Genomic DNA, 19305 nt, shown 5'->3' with positions numbered 1-19305 from the left:
CTTTGTTATGGACCAGATCAAACCCTGTCCACGTATACAGAGAAGATAGCTAGACACTAACCTCTTGTTGTTTTAAAGGTAAGTGTAAGGCATTGCGTACCAGATGCAATTCGATTAGTCAAACAATTCAACATTAAGCAAAACACACTTTAATTTTTACACTATCATTAAATTACAGATGAAATAAAAGAATTGGCTTAGGTGTACCTCTATTGAAATGCTTAACAAAATAATATATAATAAATCTTCCATTAATTCACTTTTCCTCTGTAGTAATATCCCATAAACACAGAGGCAGAGTTAAATTCAGTAAAATAGAACTGTTTCACATGCAATTCTAGCAGCAGGAAGAGCAGCCCAGCTTTTAGCTGTAATAGAGAGGGAGGAATAAGAGCTTCCATATCCCAACTTCAAGCAACTGCTGAAAGCTAAAACCAAAAATCCTGGTTTTTGTGGGATCTTGACCCCACCCATTCAAGCTGCATCTTTTGTTTCAACTTTATTTTAAAAACTCACAAGGTCTTCCAAGCAGTTTATTGGCTTTGAGCAGATCTCTGTCTCAACCTTTCTTCATTTTTAAAGCAACAGAACAAAATACACCTCTTAAAGCCATAGTATTGTCATACTTCGCAAGGTCTGTGCAACATCGAGGGCCGAAGGGCCTGTACTATGCTGTAACGTTTTGTGTTCTATGTACTTGGTACCTCTGCAGCTGAGTGCCTAGGTGAGAAGATCAGTGTAATTTTCTCAACTGACCTGCAATTGAGGTCCTTAAGTTGTCAGTTAATATGGGAATCGAAACATAAAACCAGCAAGTTATGTCATTCCATTCCAAGTCTGTGCTGCAGTTGGCCTCAGAATCCCTGGGTGGGAAGAACAAGAAGGCTTTCACTATCCAATTGCCAATCAGTGACCTCTGTCCGAAAGCATGTCTTTCTGGATGTTATATTAGGAGAGAATTGGAGTTTGATTAAGGTGCCTTCAGTGATCCAGTATTCTACCAAGTTTTGCCACCTGGACTGGCACATGAAATATCTGGGCACTTGGCTGTGAGTTTCTTGAGGGCTACCAGCAGACAAAGTTATATAGGATTATGCACCCACCAAGTCAGAGGTTGCATGAGGGAGGACCAGAAAAATAGCACAATGCAACACATTTAGTAACTTGGATGGTGTTTAAATAGGTTTCTAAAGAAACTAGTAATTCCTTCCCTAAACCTATCTCTCCTCCTCTTAAAATCCTCCTTAAAACCACTGTGTGACCAAGCATTTAGTTCCCTCTCCCCAAGATTTCCTTTTTGACTCAGCTTCCACTTTCTCTAATTGCTCTCCTGCATGGTGCCATAGGATATTATTCTTTGTTAAAGACATATTTTAAATAGAGATTGAAATTGTTACATGGAGAAGTTTGACAATAACAGATGACTCTATATAATGATACTTTTGATGGATGTTTCATAATTTTCATCATTGAAATGCTTTCAGTTAATAGAATTAAGTGTTCCTATTCTGAATGCCACACTCGTCATAACATTTCTGTTTTCAGTGTCTCATTGAGTATATTTCTCATTGTGTCAAGAGCATTTTAAAAGTGAATTAATTTTATAGGTTAGAAAGTGAATTAATTTTATAGGTTAGATTTTCTTGCCATTCCCAATTTCATCTAAGTGCGATGAATTAATTCTGATAACTCAACTTAAAAGAAACTTCATTGTTAGCTTTTGCAATGTGGTACAATATGTTGATTCACCATTATCAAAGCATAATTTTGTATACATTAAAATTTTCAGTTCATTACTAAAGAATCAGAAGCACTGAGCTGTTTTTGTGTATAAGCATTTTTTTCTAATTGCATCATTCAATTCTAGGTCTATTTCTCAAAATAAAATTAATTACTTCATATGGTCAATTAGAGGCAAAAAGTTCCATTTGTTGAACAACTATGGTTTGCTGCGTTTAATAAATATGCCCTGTATATCTGAGTGTATTTGCATTTGGTGCGCATGTGTATATTTAATGTATTGTGTATATTTTACAATTTATGTTTTTCTCCCCCACGGGATATGGGCATCAATGGCAAGACCAATGCTTTCTGCCCATCCCTATTTGCCCTTGAACTGAGTGGCTTGCTCAGCCATTGTAGCGATTCTAAGAGTCAACCACATTGCTCTGGGACTGGAGCCACATGTAGGCCAGACCAAGTAAGGACGACAAATTCTCTTCCTTTACAGGACATCAATGAGTTGGATGAGTTTTTATAACAATCAATAATAATTTTGCAGTCACTATTACTGAGAGTAACTGTTTGAAAAACAGATTTTTCAATTAATTGATATTTAATAATTTAATTAATTAATTGTATATTCGCGTTCCACTAGTTGGCATCACAGAGGGATATAATAAAATGGGAAGCAAAGCACTGTAAAATTTTATTTTTCAACTTATACTCTGCATGAATGTTCCTGTAAACTTGAAAGAGATTTGTTTTAAAATATTAAGATTAAATATATTCACATTAATAAGAACTTTCACTCCAATGTTACTGTCCGCCGTATTGAAAATGTCTCGAGCTAAAATAGAGTGTCAAGAATAAGCCCCTGAATAAGGTACTGGTTTAATGTGCCATCAACAGTGGGCTCCACATTAGCATTTGCTTTCACTCTCTGCCAAAGGACGACCTGATGTTTAAACACGCACATCAGCTCATTTGTTATCGCTGTGGTGACATATGGAAACCAGAAACTGAAATTTATGTTTTTAATTTTTGGAGCAGCAGGAACATGAGAGCTACTTGTGTGATTTTTCAATCTTGACCTGCTGTTTCCCAAATCTGACGGATGAATTTTGAGTGCATTTTATTACTTTAAGTATGTGTTAATGTGGGCTCTTACAGAGCTTGACTGAATTAGCTAACTAATTTGAGTGCTACTGTTTGAAGTTTTGCGGGGGGGCTGAGTTGTACAGTTAAATACTGGCTCTGTTACTTCCCTCATCAGTTATGAAAAGAAAAGACCGGGAGAAAAGCTCAACTGGAAATAAGGAAACAGATGAATTCACCTGTCAGTTTGAGTGTGACCAAAGCTAGGGCTGTGTTCAGATTTGTAATCGCTCACTGAAGCATTGTAACCTTTATTGTCAGCAGGTTATGCTTGAGCTTGTGATTGCGGTTTTTTTGTTTGCAATAAAAGGTTGCTGTACCATTAAAGAAAAAAATTGTGAATGACTTCAAACATCATTCTTCTACTGTATGGATAGGGGAAAGCTGAACATTTTGCAATGAAGTGCAGTAACTGGGACTGAAATTAGTAAAATGTCCATCTCAGCCTGCAGGAGCAATAACTGGGAATGCAGTCAACGTTACCCCTTCAGTGGGAGCTTCTTTCTCCCCAGGCCCTTGGCATGTTGCTGGCCGCGATATACCCCTTCAACTTGGGTGGCTTGTTAGCCAAAACACAATGGTTGGTTTGATTCTTTTTTCATGCGGCATTAGTTGTACAGCACCTGATTTGAGAATGGTAGCTATAATATGGCAGTCTGATTGGAATTCAAAATATCCTGCCCAAGAGAGTAATCTGTGTCTGCTTGGTTGCACGCCAGTGCAAAGCAGGAAATATTTAGGGAAGGCATGGAGGAGGAGGAAGGGAGCGTACATGTAGGACGAATATTCAGTGAAACTGTGTACACTTTGTAAACCCCGTTTGACGCACATTTGACTGGAGAGTTCTTCAGTGGCATTAGCTCATGGTAGGTCAGATGAGACACCTTCTGGTCAGGGCAGACACTGCCATAGAGTCACACAGCATAGAAACAGACTCTTCAATCCAACCAATCCATGCCTGCTGAAATGGTTGTGGAAGTATTATTCTGTTGTTAAGGTGGATCTTTCTTCTGTTCGGTGTCCAAAAAGCTTCCTTGTTGTATGGAATGATCAGCCACAAGATTTGCAGTGATCCAGTGAAGGGATTCTGTGTGGGGTGGCTCATTCGGAACTCAGTACCTTTTTACACTGCATATCCTGTGTGCGTGGATTTCTTTTCTGTTTGCTTATAATTACTGGGGAAGCGCTGTCAGTGTTTCAATACCTTCTTTACAAGCCAGTCTTTTGGAGACACCTGAAAGAGATTTTTATCAACAAATACTTTATAATTAGCGAGGGCTACAAACATCAGAGTATTGTGCCTTTGTTAAGGGATGGAAGGGATTCACTCTTACTCATAACTAACCAATGGTTAATATTGTCAAGGAGAAAGATGCTTCACTGTACTTTTTATTATGTAAGGATTCTCACTCTAATCAATCTAATAATATCAGCTATATATCATTGAGTTATGCCAAGGTGATAATCTCCCTCTTACTCCTCTCTGTCCCAGAGCCAAGCAATGAGGATAGTGCGAACTATAGGCCAAGCCTTTGAGGTGTGCCATAAGTTGAGTCTCCTGCACACTGAGCAACCTGCAGATGGAGAGGATGACCAAGGGAGTGAAGAGAGTGCTGACAACAGCAGTGCCCCAGGTGGGACATTTTAATTACATCTGACATATTCCATAAGAGGGGGAGCTGTCATTTCAATCTCACTGCCTGAGTAACAGCTATAGGTAACCATAGTAACCCACAGCTGAATTCTGAGGAATGGAAAGATGAAATCCAGCAATTATATGTCCATTTTAAATGGAAAGACTTGATATTCAGATTCAAGAAGTCCACTTGCTGAGCTAATGGTGCTTCATCCAATTATTTTTGAATAACTCGAAAGATTTCAATGATTGACTAGCCCCCAGAGAACAGATCTATAGTCCATGTCTTCACTTCGAGTCGCAAGCTTCTTCATATCCATAGCACAGGGTCCAATCTTCTCCTACTCTGTCCTAGCCTCCTCTTCCCATTTCAACTTAAGCAGATTCTCTGACCTTGCATCCCTCCATTGCAAAGACTGCAAATTTCCAGAGCTCTGGAATTTTGTGGGAGGGGTGCAAAATTCAATGAATGTCTTTCTCGCAGAGTACTTGCAGAGTTACACCGTACTTTGCTCAAATACTGCATGAATCCATGTAAGACTCTGTTAACTCACTTTTCAGATTAGAATTAGTCTAAACGTTATGGCACAGGCAGCAACACAGGGGGCTAACACATTCAACATCTCAACATCTTCTGTGCTGACACTAATTGTTACAGTTAATCTGAGAATGTAACTTTTTTAAAAAAGTTTTGTGAATTACACATGAAGGAAGTGAAACTAACATGGTCATTCTAACAGATGAGAGACTTAACAAACAATCAAGGTATTTTTCAATGTATTGTTTCAGTTACACCACACTGTAAACTTTTGCTATAAATTCTGTGCTTTACAATTGTGCCCTCCACAACCACCTGATGAAGGAGCAGCGCTCCGAAAGCTAGTGCTTCCAATTAAACCTGTTGGATTATAATCTGGTGTTGTGTGATTTGTAACTTTGTACACCCCAGTCCAATACCGGCATCTCCAAATCATTTCTCGCCACCTTCTACCCTTCTGTCTATCTATCTGTCTCTCTCTCTTTCTTCCATCCCGCCTACTCCATGGTGTAATAGGTGACCTGTCCATTTGAGGCACTTAAGTGATTAATGCAGAGTCACTTATCCAACCTCGTATCCAGCCATAGTTGTCTGACTCCTTCAGCCTTCATGGCTTTTCTACTTACAGTGCCACGATTGCCTGAATTTGATTCATGAAATATTCCCAGAACTGATGCCTGTCCTGAATTTCCTACATCACTCATAATAAGATAGGTTAGAATAGGAATTCCTGTTGTGTTCCCCTGGGCATTGTTGGGCACACTTCCAACAGTCAGTATAATGGAAACAAAAGTGTTGTGTACTGTTGACATATCTATCTCATGAGTTCCAGCAGGATATCAACTAATGACAAAAAATTGTGTGGCACTGAAAAAGCATCGGATGCTGCCTGACTTGCTGTGCTTTTCCAGCACCACACGTTTTGACTGATCTCCAGCATCTGCAGTCCTCACTTTCTCTTCATGACAAAAAAATTGTCTATTGGTCTGTTACTAAGACTGATGAATTGTCATTCACACTGATGTCTTGTAACTTCCAGACTGTCTCTGGCATTAACTGAAGTTTGGTTTAAAACCTAGCTCTATTTGGGCTTATTTTTGATCATTTGGATTGTTCATCGTGTACTTACGTTTAGGGGATGGCACAGTGGCTCAGTGGTTAGCACTGCTGCCTCACAGCACCAGGGACCCAGGTTCAATTCTAGCCTTGGGTGACTGTCTGTGTGGAGTTTGCACATTCTCCCCGTGTCTGCATGGATTTCTCCCGAGTGCTCTGGTTTCGTCCCACAGTCTAAGATGTGTAGGTCAGGTGAATTGGCCATGCTAAATTACCCATAGTGTATTAATCAGTGGTAAATACAGGGTAGCAGAATGTGTCTGGGTGGGTTATTCTTCGGAAGGTCGGTGTGGACTTGTTGGGCCAAATGGCCTGTTTCCATACTGTAGGAATCTAATCATTTGAGAATTATGTAATGTATAAAAATCGTGGCATCAATGTTTTTTGTTTGATTCCCACTTGGGCTCTTAAATGATGTCTTCACAAGTTTAACAACAAACCATTCAAATGTCAGTTCATGTTTCTTGTCATGCAGTTTGTGTTATTAGTGTGACTTTTAGCTTGCAGAGTTAGTGAACTGCAAGCGTTTATTGTCAGATGTATTTTATTCTGACAGGGCCATCCTTACAATACACTTGGGGGTGGATTTTACAATATGTCTCAATCCCTGACAGCCTGGTTAAAATGTTAGTGAAGAACCTGTCCATTATAGCGATTGCTACCCCTCAGCAATTTATTGCTGGAAGCCATGTTTATCGCTTCAAGTTGAAACTTGCCTCGGGGCGAAGTCCCACTTTGGAGAGTTGCTGATAATCAGATAGCTAGCTGCTGTCTCTTCCCAGTTATGCCAGACTGGCTTGGTGTTAGTCAGTTTTCAGTCTAACCTCAGACTAATTGAACATGGAGCAGACTGTAAGTCTTCAGGGTTTGACAAGAGGTAGGCAGAAGATGCACTATCCTGACATTGTTAAAAATCACACAACACCAGGTTATAGTCCAACAGGTTTAATTGGAAGCACACTAGCTTTCGGAGCGACGCTCCTTCATCAGGTGATTGTGGAGGGCTCGATCGTAACACAAAATTTATAGCAAACATTTGCAGAGTGATGTAACTGAAGTTATACATTGAAAAATTGATGGTCTGTTAAGCCTTTCATCTGTTAGAATACAGAGATAGTAACACTGATAAGTATTCTGATAGTACAGTGATAGTACAGTGATAGTATTCTAACAGAATACAGTGATAGTAACACTGATAAGTATTCTGATAGTACAGTGATAGTATTCTAACAGATGAAAGGCTTAACAGACAATCAATTTTTCAATGTATAATTTCAGTTACATCACTCTGCAAATGTTTGCTATAAATTTTGTGTTACGATCGAGCCCTCCACAATCACCTGATGAAGGAGCGTCGCTCCGAAAGCTAGTGTGCTTCCAATTAAACCTGTTGGACTATAATCTGGTGTTGTGTGATTTTTAACTTTGTACACCCCAGTCCAACACCGGCATATCCAAATCATATCTTGACATTGTTAGACATGTCTGCGGGGATGGTATGTGATAAGCATCATGTTCACAAGAATAGAAAGTTTATTTGTGTTGGGAATTAATCTCCAAAAACATACACATTACCGGATTGTACTTTCATCTTCCAACACACAATTCAAATTGGAGAGCACAGGACAGATAGAAAACAGAAGAGAGTGTTACACACAGCCCTTCAGGTGCTATTGTAGAAAGGGCATTTCCTGTTTAAATGACATTTACATAGCACATACTTAAATAGTGTACATTTAAATAGTTTGCAGGTGTTAGTATGTTTGTTGCTGCGCTTTTCCAGCACTACTCTAATCTTGACTCTAATACCTGGCTGTTTACTGACATTGGACACCGGCCAGTGTAAATATTCTAGTTCAGTTGCTACAAACTGGATGATTACAGGTAATACAAAGCATCATTAATCTGAATGAAGTTGTTATCCTACACCACTGCCCACCTTAAACACGCAAGAAGCCATTTTCTAATTATGGAGATGGGACCAGTAGGGCCCCCTCAAGGGTTACGCTCAATGGGTTCTCATGCCAGTCACTATTATCATTAAAGTGTTTTGACTCCAGCTCAATTCACACTGACTAGGAGGGCAGGAATCAGTATCATGGTGGCATTGGTCAACAAAGGGGAAGGTTTGAATACAAGGGCAATGGTAGCAGAGAGAATCGAAAGAGCAGTTTAGTTCGTCAGTGGAGAACTTCAATGTTCGCAGACAGCAGTGAGAATCCGTAGTTAATGTACCTGCATGGCTGAATGAGCCAAACGAATAGAGTCGCCAGGCAGTTTCCACTTACCCTCAGCTATTGACCTCTTTAACTATGATAAGTTTCCACACATAACCTGGATTGTCTATGATTTGTGGGCACTTTGAGGAAGTAGTGCTGATTAGCATACGGAGATGATTTGACTCTGTGCAATCCTAATGATTCTGACAGCAATGTTGGCTGCATAAATCAAAGCCATCTGAAATATTACAGGGGCTGACCTTCAGAGGCGAGTTGCCATTTTTCTTTGCTTCAGTCTTTCTTCCTGTTTACAGGTAGCGAGGGGATAGCAGCTCCGTGTGTGTGTGTGTGTGAATGAATTGAGGGAAATACAATCTGTACTACACTAGAACATGAGGAGCTCCCTTTTAAAATTTTTCAGCTGCAGGAGGGAAATATAATCTGTACTACACTAGAACATGAGGAGCTCCCTTTTAAAATTTTTCAGCTGCAGGTCCTGTCTGCAGCTCGGTTCTAGTCAGGGGTCTTAAACTAAAAAAAAGCAATAGATTCCTATTTCTAAATACACCTCTTACATATCTGTAAATAGACTCCATTAGGTGTCAGTCCTCAATCCTGAGAATCCATTGCTTTACCTAATATTGGGTGAAATGTTTTTCAGACCTCCTTCAGATGTGGAGCATTAGTCCTCCAAATTATCTCTTGTTGGACATGCGGACCATAAGGAAGTCCAGTTTCGATCCTCACGTTTTTGTTTTAATCAGATAATCTCTACTGCCCAAACGTACTTATTTGTCTTTTTATTTCCATTCATGCTGTTGGTGTTCGATGTACCTTTATTTCTGGATGTCTGAGTGTCTCAGAGTGAGTAATCCTTCGTGTTGCTTTGTGGTTTGTTGCAGCCCAACAGCTCACTGAGACAGAGAAAGAGGCTTCAGAGGAGACTGATATAGACGCCATTGAACCGCCCATCCACGAGAGTTCTGAGGTAGATTTCAGCCGAGGTGTGACTGACCTGGATGCGGTACGCAAGGAACAGGACCTTCACCAGGTCAAAAAGGTAATTTTAAAGCTCTCCTCTCAGCCAACCAGTTTTTGCCTTTCAAAGGGCAATTCTCTTTATGCTTGGACCCATGGAAACCCCATTCCCCTCGGGAGAGCATTCCTGGTGTTAATCCTTTTATAATGCATTTTGCTGCTATTTCGATGCAAAATTATTCTGCTCCACGTCTGCAAAACGACAAGCATGCCTAATCCCGTTAGTTGCAAAGTTTACAGAACAGATGATGCTTAGTTACAATGTGAAAACATTTGGTGAGTATTTCTGTACTGTGTGAAGTACCTGTCTGTACCAGGCAGGGCCTGGTGAGTGTGAAGTGTATTGAATGACTGGAGCTCACAAATACCAAGCCAAAGGCCACAATAAACTTACTGGCAGGCAGGACTTTCACCAACTCTGTGCTTATTTTGTGCTGTTATCTTCTCCATCCCTCAAAATAGAAAAAGGATCATCTCCAAGACTTCCCAATTCTATTGGCTCCCTTGAAATATGACAGTGTATGTGGACACGGTGGCTCAATGGTCAGCACTGCAGCCTCACAGCACCAGGGACCCTGGTTCGATTCCACCCTTTGGTGACTGACTGTGTGGAGTTTGCACATTATCCCTTATATCTGTGTGGGTTTCTTCTGGGTGCTCCACTTTCCTCCCACAGTCCAAAGATGTGCAGGTTAGGTGGATTGGCCATGCCAAATTGCCCATTGTGTCCAGAGATGTGCAGGCTGAATGGGTTAACCATGGGAAATACAGGGTAGGGGGATGGGGATGGGTCTGGGTGGAATGCTGTTGGGGGAGTTGATGTGGACCTGTTGGGCCGAATGGCCTGTTTCGCCACTGTTATGATTTGATTCTAAGGATGCGGACAAGAACCTGTAATGCTGCTGGAGTGGAATAGACAGTTCCGAATCAAGCATTTTCTCTGAATGTCAATTAGAAAATGTAGTTCCAGACACTTAAACCTGCGCTGTAATGAATGAACTGCCCTCATTGGGAAGGGCTGGTAAAATAAATTGTAGTTGGCGTAAATCGCTAAGACTGTCACAGCACAACAGATTTACTGATTCATCCTACTCTTCAGTCACTATCTCTTTTGGGAGGAAATTTGAATGGAACATCCAAACTCTGTGAAAGTTCTCCTTTTGTAAAGAGGCTTGAATCATGTTTTCCATATTCAGCTCCACTTGTTCTATCTACAATAATTGAGCATCGCAACAGAAGGCCATTTGGCTCACTCTGCCTGTGCTGGCTGTTTTGAAAGCCAACTGGTTAGCTCCATTTCCATATTAATCCCCCCCACCTCCCTCACTGCTGGAACGTATTTACACAATTTACTGGTAAGCGTAATCCTCCTTGACGTGACAATGGGTTTCAGGCCTCCAGCTAACTAAAATGAAGACGAGCCGTCTGCTCAGACATTTGTCAGCTCAAGCCTTGTGATAATTTTGACACTGAAAGACAATGGACTGAGAAATTGTGTGAAGTGGTTTTCACATTGATTCACGGGACAAGGGTGTCGCTGACTGGGCCATTAATTATTGCCCATTCCTAATTGCACAGAGGGCAGTTAAGAGTCAACCACATTGCTGTGGGTACATTTGATCCAGACCAGGTAAGGATGGCAATTTCCCTTGCCAAAGGATATTAATGAAGCAAATGGGTTTTTCCGACAATGGTCACCATTAGACTCTCAATTTGGGACTTTTGTCGAATTCAAATTCCACCATCTGCCATGGCGAGATTGGAATCCAGATCCCTGGCACATTACCTGAGTCTCTGGATTCACAGTCCAGTGATAGTGCCGCTAGGCTGTTCCCCTAATTACTGAACTTATACAGCTCAACTGGTTCAACTGATTGTCTCCCTTATTTTAACTGGGGCATCAATTTGGTTTGTTTTAATCTGGTTAATGCATCTTATAAAAGAGCAGAGTACGAACTCACTAAGTGTTCAGATGCTAGAATTTAAACACGTTGATTACTTGTGCTTCAGAAGTCTCACTTGCAATAATTGCATAAAGTGGGGTGACAGGAGAGGAGGCTTTTCAGAACAGCACATAATGTTCTTTAAGTTCCCTCCTACTGTTCTATTTGGTCCTTAACCATGAACAAAAAGGATGTAGCATACTCGATCCTTTTAATGAAAGAGTGGGCACACTAGCAGAATTCAATTACATTTCAGAATGGTAAAACCTCTCTGGGATAATTGACAGTTACAAACATTGCTGAGGGTGTTTTATTTATTTGCATACAACAATCAGTCTAAGTATTTGATCTGTTCCACTGCACTTCGTCCGATGTTCATCACCTCCAACAAAATACAGCTGACAGCAGAGCATCATTTATAACATCTGTGAGCTCCTGAAGCTGGTAATATCCCACTATCCGTCCGCTAAGTAATCCCCTTGGAGCATCCATGAATCATGAGACAGCACTGCCCTGTGGGGATATTACTGAAGATACGTGTCAGCATCTGGTGATTTACACGCCACTAGGAATCAAATATTGCCTCCAGCAGTGGTACTGTCCTGATGTTAACAGAACTTAGTTCATTGTCCAAACCTCAATATAACCTTAATCAGATATTTGTCTGGCTCCACTTCTGTGAAGTGCCTTGGGATGTTTTCCTACATTACAGCTACTAGGTAAATGCATGCTGTTGTTTGCAATAGCATAAGCACATAGCAGTCTTTTTCCAAAAAGCTAATGAAAGAGAAAGCAAGGAAGTTTGGCAAATCTTTCCCCCACGAGCAAAGAGGGATAGGTGTCAGGCAGGAAATTACGTACCCCAATTGTTTAATTTTATCTCTTGCTTCCTGGTGCATATTTTGACAGTGATACTCACTAACAGTGAGTGTGGACTGGAGCATTTAGTTCTGGCCCTGTTTCCCACCTGTATTTGTTTCTAGGAAGGCTTGAGGAATGTCTCAGTTTGTGGGCTGAATTTTCCTAGGATTTCAGAAGACCGGCATAGGTCAACTCCCCAAAGCCATTCCTTCCTCTGAGTGCTTTTCCCAGAGAGGAAAATCCAATTCTAGCTGATAATGAGTCACCTGGCCTCGATTGTCCAGGCTGCAAGCAATGTTCCAATAGTGCATGGTGCTTTGTTTAGGAAAGTCGAAGTGGATTCGAGGCAGCTTTGCAGCACAGGGTCTGAGCTCTGACTGGATTTGAGGGTTTACACACATGCTACCAGTACTTTTATGAGGGGAGACAATCCCTAAGCAGCAACAATGTCTTTGCAACTACTTGGTGGAGATTTATGTCTCTGCTAATGCTAGCCCAGATGCTTCTCTGCTAATGAGGATGCCTGGGTGATTCTGGCTGCAGCTTGTGCTGGTGGTCAGGCATTGCCCACACCACCAGCCTGACCATGCGCAGTGTTGAATAGATGCCCCCAAAACTCTGGGTCCAGCTAATGTCTCTAAAAGGTCAGGACTCTTGGAGGAAGCTTCTTAACTGACTGTCTTGGTGAAGATTTGTATCTGGTGCCTCACCACAGCCTCGACTGGGTATCTAATTGTGACCCATTCTGGAAAGTTCAACCCTACAGGAAAAGGTGGCATCTTTATGTGTAGCAAGGGTGAACTATTAATATAGACTTTGAAACGTGAATTGAAATGCTTTGAATTCCCTTTGGGAATCTCAGGCAAGAAGAATTGGTCATGAGTTTTCAGAGATGTTTGATTTCCATCACAGATTTCTGTCACCAGATTGAAAACTTCTTAAAGGGAAGGTAGTTGCTTGTATTTGTGGCTATTCAGTTGGGCAGGATATCACTAACGGTCTGATAGTGAATCAAAGTCTGGTCCTCTTTGATTTTCAACTTGTGTAACTGATCCAAATGTGGTCTCAAAGGTTGGTGGGTGACTCGAGACAAGGATACATGATAACAGACGGGCAAGAACGTAGGAGCTGACAGTATAGTTTAGACGGCAGAACTGGGTACTGCAGATGCTGGAGATTAGAGTCAAGATTAGAGTGGTGCTGGAAAAGCACAGTAGGTCAGGCAGCATCCGAGGAGCAGGAAAATCAATGTTTCAGGCAAAAGCCCTTCACCAGAAGGTTCCTGATGAAGGGACTTTGCCCGAAACATTGATTTTCCTGCTCCTCGGATGCTGCCTGACCTGCTGTGCTTTTCCAGCACCACTAAGTATAGTTTAGATGGCTAATGGAATGGGGAAACATGGCTATTGCAGGGAAATTAGGAATGCACATTTTTGAAAAAAAGCACAGGGCAAGAAGTATATGCTGACTGACAAGGTTCATACAAGAGGTCTTGAGGCACAGGCAAACAGAGGTCTAGAGTGGGGAAGTGTAATTCAAAATGGCGTTGGCAGCAGTTTCCACCTGATGAAACCTTCAGGAGCAATTGGAAGCCAGTGAGATGGATCCACCTGTGAGCAAGTCTACTGTACCCCAGGGCAAAAGGAATAGACAGTGAAGGGTCCAAACTATGGATGTTCATTTGTGCCTTGTATGATTGCCGCTATTTTGCCGACTGGGATGAATTCACTAATTAAAGGCATTGAACCTGAGACTGTCCTTGATCATAGGTGGTTCAACCAGTCTCTTGGTAAACAGCATTGCCCAAATATTCAATGGCCAGAAGTCGAAACACAAACTGGGTATTTGACACTGCATTGCCACCGCCATACAAACTGCTTCCTTGATGAGTTGAGTTTAAATCCCACTGGTCGCTGTGGTGGGTGTTGAACTGTGACCGTGGAGCATTCACTTGCATCTCTGGATTACTAGTCCACTGACACTCTTGCTACACACCGCTGCCTCCTTTGTATAAAAAGGCTAAATGCATGTTGCTTTCATATAGTACCTTTCCAGTAGAAAATTACCCCGGGATCTTGTAGGAGCACAACCAAACAAAGAAAAAGTGACTCCAAGCCAAATAAGTTATCAAACCAGTGAGCCACAGCATACCGCACCCACCAACTGTGACACCGTCAGGGGGTCACACTCCCCAGATTGCTTGACTGTCAACCATGGGCGCTTTCCCCAACATTCCCCCCCCCGCCCCCCAAAAACTGTCAGAGTTGATCAAATGTGGAGGTGGAAAAAGCACGGCAGGTCAAGCAGCATCAGAGGAGCATGGGAGTCGATGTTCCAAGTCGGAATCTTTCATCAGGACTCGCCTGCAGCGTCAACTGCAGGCCACTGTTCCCATATGGCTCCACCAGCAACTTGCCCCATGAATGCAATGCCAACACGCACGCTCTTTGCCCAGTCTTCCCAGAATGCTTGATCATGTCTCGATTTTCCCAGAGAACCACAGGAGATAGGTGAGGTATTAAACAAGTCTTTCACCTCAAACAAAAACAGAAGTTTCTGGAAAAATCAGCAGATCTGGCAGCATCTGTGAAGAGAAATTAGAGTTAATGCTTAAGGTCCGGTGACCCTTCCTCAGAACGAGTATTTTGCCTCAATACTTACTGAGAAGAAAGACATGTAATTTATGTAAATGAATAGTGATGTCTTGAAAAGAGTCCACGTTACAGAAGATGAGGTGCTGGATGTCTTAAAATGCATAAAGGTAGATAAATCCCCAGTGAATCCCGGACATTGTGGGAGTGTAGGGAAGAGATTGCAGGGTCCCTTTCAGAGATAGTTGTATCATTGACAGCCACGGGTGAAGTGTCAGAAGACTGGAGGGTGGCTAATGTTGTGCCATTATTTAAGAAAGGTTGGTAAGGAAAAGCCAGGGATCTATAGACAGGTGACCTTACATCAGCGGTGGGTAGGTTATTGCAGGGTATTCTGAGAGATAGGATTTACATGCATTTGGAAAGGTAATGACTAATCAGGGATAGTCAACATGGCTTTGTGCGTGGGAGATTGCGTACCACAATTTTGAGTTTTTTTTAAAGAGGTTACCAAGAAGATGGATGAAGGCAGAGCAGTCGACGCTGTCTACATGGACTTTAGCAAGGTTTTTGACAAAGTACTGCATGGTAGGCTGGTTAGATCACATGGGAACCAGGGAGGGCTAGCCAGTTGGATCAGAACTAGCTTGACAGAGGGTGGCAGTAAAGGCATGTTAATCTGATTGGAAGCAAATGGCCAGCAGAGTTTCACAAAGATTGGTTCTGGGTCCACTGTTGATTATCATTTATATCACTGATTTGGATGAGAATATACGAGGTATGGTTAGTAAGTGTGCAAATAATATCAAATGAGATCTTGATCAGATGGGCCAGTGGACCGACAAGTGGCAGATAGAGTTTATTTTAGATAAATACGAAGTATTGTACTTTTGTTTAAGACAAATCAGAACAAAACTTGCACAGTTAATGGTGGGGGTCTGGGTAGTGTTGATTTACAGAGGCACCTAGGGGTGCAGGTGCATTGTTCCCTGAAAATGGAGTTGCAGGTAGACAGGGTGGTGAAGAAGGCGTTTGGCACGCTTACCTTCATTGGTCAGAGCACTGAGTATAAGAGTTGGGACTTCATGTTGTAGCTGTACAGGAAATTGGTGAGGCCACTTTCAGAATATTGTGTACAATTCTGGTCACCCTGCTACAGGTAAAATGTTATTAAACCCGAAAGGGTGCAGAAGAAATTTCCTAAAGCATTGCGGGGTTTGAGTTATGAGGAGAGGCTGAATAGATTGGGACTTTTTTCCTCCTGAATTTTCAGAGGCTTAGGGGTGACTTTATAGAGGTTTATAAAATCATGAGGGTTATGGATGGGATGAATGGTCAAGGTGTTTTTCCAAGGGTAGAGGTGTCCAAAATGAGAAGGCATAGGTTTAAGATATGAGGGGAAACATTTAAAAGGGACCTGAGGGGCAACGTTTGCACCCAGAGTGGTGCATGTATGGATGAGGTGTTAGAGGCAGGTACAATTACAACATTTAAAAGACATTTGGACAGGTCCATGGATAGAAAGGGTTTAGAGGGATCTGGGCCAAACACAGGCAAATGAGACTTGTTCAGCTTGGGATCCCAGGTGAACATGGACACGTTGGACCTACGCTTCTGTGCTATATGACTGTATTATCAGATGAAGTCAGACCTTGGTCAGGGTGTAATTTCTAAGAAGATAATTTCAAGAAGCAAAATGAGGTGCTGAGGTTCAGGGATTTCAGAGTTGACAGTTGAGTTCGCTGCAATGTAGATTGCAGAGGGTTGGCGGCTGGCCAAGGAATGTTGACATAGTCAAGTCTGGTGTTTACAAGACATGGAAGATTACAGTAGCAAATGTGCAATGTTACAAAGGTGGGCAGAAGCAGCTTCTGTGGTTTTGGGTGGGTGGGGGTGGGGAGGAGAAGGGCAGGAGAGAATCAGGAGTCCAGTAGCCAGTTGGGACAGTAACAAAATGAACAATCAGCCGGGCAGGGGAAGGAAGCAATGGCAGAGATTACAGCTGAGGCCCATAGCACCTGCAGTGTTTCACTGGAGGAAGTAGCAATTTCATCCACAAACCGATGTTGGAGAGGCAGCCTGTCAGTATTGGAAGACAGTTCAGGAACCATGATGAAGTAGTGGATGGTCTATTCACTATACATCTGATGGACCCTGAACTCCGCTGATATGACATTTTGTTGAGTAATTAAGATTCACTTAATTTTGTTCCTTTTTTTGTGAACATCTTTGTGTCTTATGGCATGTTCTTTACTCACTGTCTTCTTACCTGCTGTCTTGTTCTGATTAGATTTTGGGGTCCTGTCCATTTGGCATGTACTGCTGGTAAATTCAGTCACACCACCAAGACCTGGGACACTCAATAGCTTGAAATATGTGCAAATGAATGAGACTGTTGATTTAAATGTTGCAGTACTTTGTCCTCCGTTAAACGTAATGAGTGGAAAATTGTTGGGGACAGCTGTGTGGCTTTTGGCTATCGTCCTCACAGCAATTGCAGGAGTGAAGAATGAACGTTTACGTGAATGGGTAATTCCTGAGGTACAATGACTTGCACCTCAACTACCCACAAACAAAAGCTGCAGCTTCCATTCTAAAAACGAACGCAAGATGATGGATGATGTGAAATCCTCAGTGAGCGTCTCTGTGTACAAGGGACAATAGAACAGATGAGCAGCCCTTGCACAATTAGAACTCAATGATGCAGCTGAAAACAGGAACCAAATTTGTTTTTGCTAAATTCCTTTTCTTATTCAATTTTTTCTACATGGTTTATTCTCAATGCCTTGAAATCTAGGGGCACTTTTGAATTAACCTGAAAATGGCAAACTCTTCAGCCAGTAAATAGGCCAGATTTCAGTTTCTGTTGGTTTTTAATTCTAATTTCTGCTAGAACCAGAAGTCATTTATTTCCCAGTCTTCTGCGACTATAATTGAAAGGGTGAGCTGCCTGGCTTTGCAACGATGCTTGTAAACTTAAATAAAGTAATTGCCTGTTCGGGATCTATCTTTCAATGGCTTCCCTGATGTGTGTGTTTCTGACTCCCTGATGTGTGTTTCTAAGATCTCTGGTTGCCATTGTACCTTCTGTTTTGAGTGTGAAGAGAAGGGGCAGCTCAATATGGACTGAAGCTCAATAGTTGTTTCCCAACTCATTGAGATGGTCACATTCTAAGAAAAAGGTGACGTGCAAATGGCCGAACAGAATCTAAACTGGGTCAGCCAAGATTTTCATTTCCCAGACCCCTAAGGGTTTCATTTGGGTTTGGAGTATTGAAGCACTTGATGGATTTAATGTCATGATTCCCATTTACTTAAACATTCCATTTTTTATTACTACTTAGTCTTAAATGCCAGGAAACAGCAAGAATTCTCCCACATAATTTTCTTTTGGTGTTGGTTGGTACGTTGCATTGACTTCAGTGCAATTCATTAATTGCCACTTTTGAAAAGTGGCACGTTGCATATTGCACATTGTTTTTAGTATTGTTTTAATATATTGTCTTGTGAGTCCCACCAAAATGCAACTAAGCATCTTTCCAATTCTGAAAAATCTGTATGAAAGGTATATCCTCCACAGATAGACTCATTTGAATTCTTAATGCATGCACCCACCCCTCAGTCCCTAAAACAGAAAGGATCTTCATGAGAAAGCATCTAGCAAAAGTTTTTCTTTTTGAACAGTATCAAAAGACAATATTGAAGAGGCAGTATAATGTTGCCTTCCCATCCTTTGTTTAAGCACTGTTTCTGTCAGCCCTTTTGTCTGGTTTATCTAAGCCACTTTGAGGGTGGTCCAATTGATTGGGAAAGGTGTTAAGGAATTATCTGAATGGCAGCTTGGAATTTCCATGGAGCAGTTCTTGGCACCTCCTCCGTTGTAACTTTGGCGAAGGTGACAGGGAAATAGCTCCGAAGCAATGCCAAAACATGGGAGCATACATTGTTGTCCTTATAGGTATTTTCACTTTGAAATTGTTTGTTGTAGGTAATCGTACTAAAGTGTTGCTACTCTGAGTGTAATCAAAAAATGGAGGGCATTTTCAAATCAGTCAGCTGAAGCTGGAGGTTAATGCAGATTGAGCTGAATTAAGCAAAAGACAATTTCTGAAGGCGTGAAACAACCAAAAGAAACTAGTGATGCGTAGAGGGTAAAGCAATGTTTTGAAAAGAGAGTCAATCATTTGAGTCATCGAGCAAGGGTACTTCTTTTAATTAAGTGTCTTTGTTTGATTGAATCTACTTCCATATCAGGAGCAAAGGTTCTCTTTGAAATTCTATCGGTTCCATAGACACCCTGACTGATCATGCCTTGTTTCTGTTTTCAGTAGCTGACTGCACTGAGCAGTTAGTTTGGGCTTGGCAACCTTGTCTCTGAGTAGAGGTTTGTGGATACAAGTTGCTATCACGGATTTGAGCACTTAATCTAGGCATTCCTGTGCAATACTGAGGGAGTGCTGCTTCTGTTGGAGATTAGATTCCCTAC

General features: G+C 41.7%; 1 protein-coding gene across 5 annotated transcripts in view; it reads left to right on the top strand.

Annotated features, from left to right (window-relative positions):
• nos1apa (nitric oxide synthase 1 (neuronal) adaptor protein a) overlaps positions 1-19305 on the top strand; it is a 385272-nt gene that overhangs the window by 272232 nt on the left and 93735 nt on the right. For all 5 annotated transcript variants that reach the window (XM_043699831.1, XM_043699830.1, XM_043699832.1 and 2 more), the window contains 2 exons: positions 4370-4511; positions 9289-9446. In XM_043699831.1, coding sequence (XP_043555766.1) covers positions 4370-4511; positions 9289-9446 — 300 coding nt within the window. The remainder of the gene's footprint in view (positions 1-4369; positions 4512-9288; positions 9447-19305) is intronic.

Source organism: Chiloscyllium plagiosum, chromosome 11, assembly GCF_004010195.1.
Source record: "Chiloscyllium plagiosum isolate BGI_BamShark_2017 chromosome 11, ASM401019v2, whole genome shotgun sequence".
Classification (NCBI taxonomy): domain Eukaryota; kingdom Metazoa; phylum Chordata; class Chondrichthyes; order Orectolobiformes; family Hemiscylliidae; genus Chiloscyllium; species Chiloscyllium plagiosum.
This window is presented reverse-complemented; position numbering and strand designations above follow the sequence as displayed.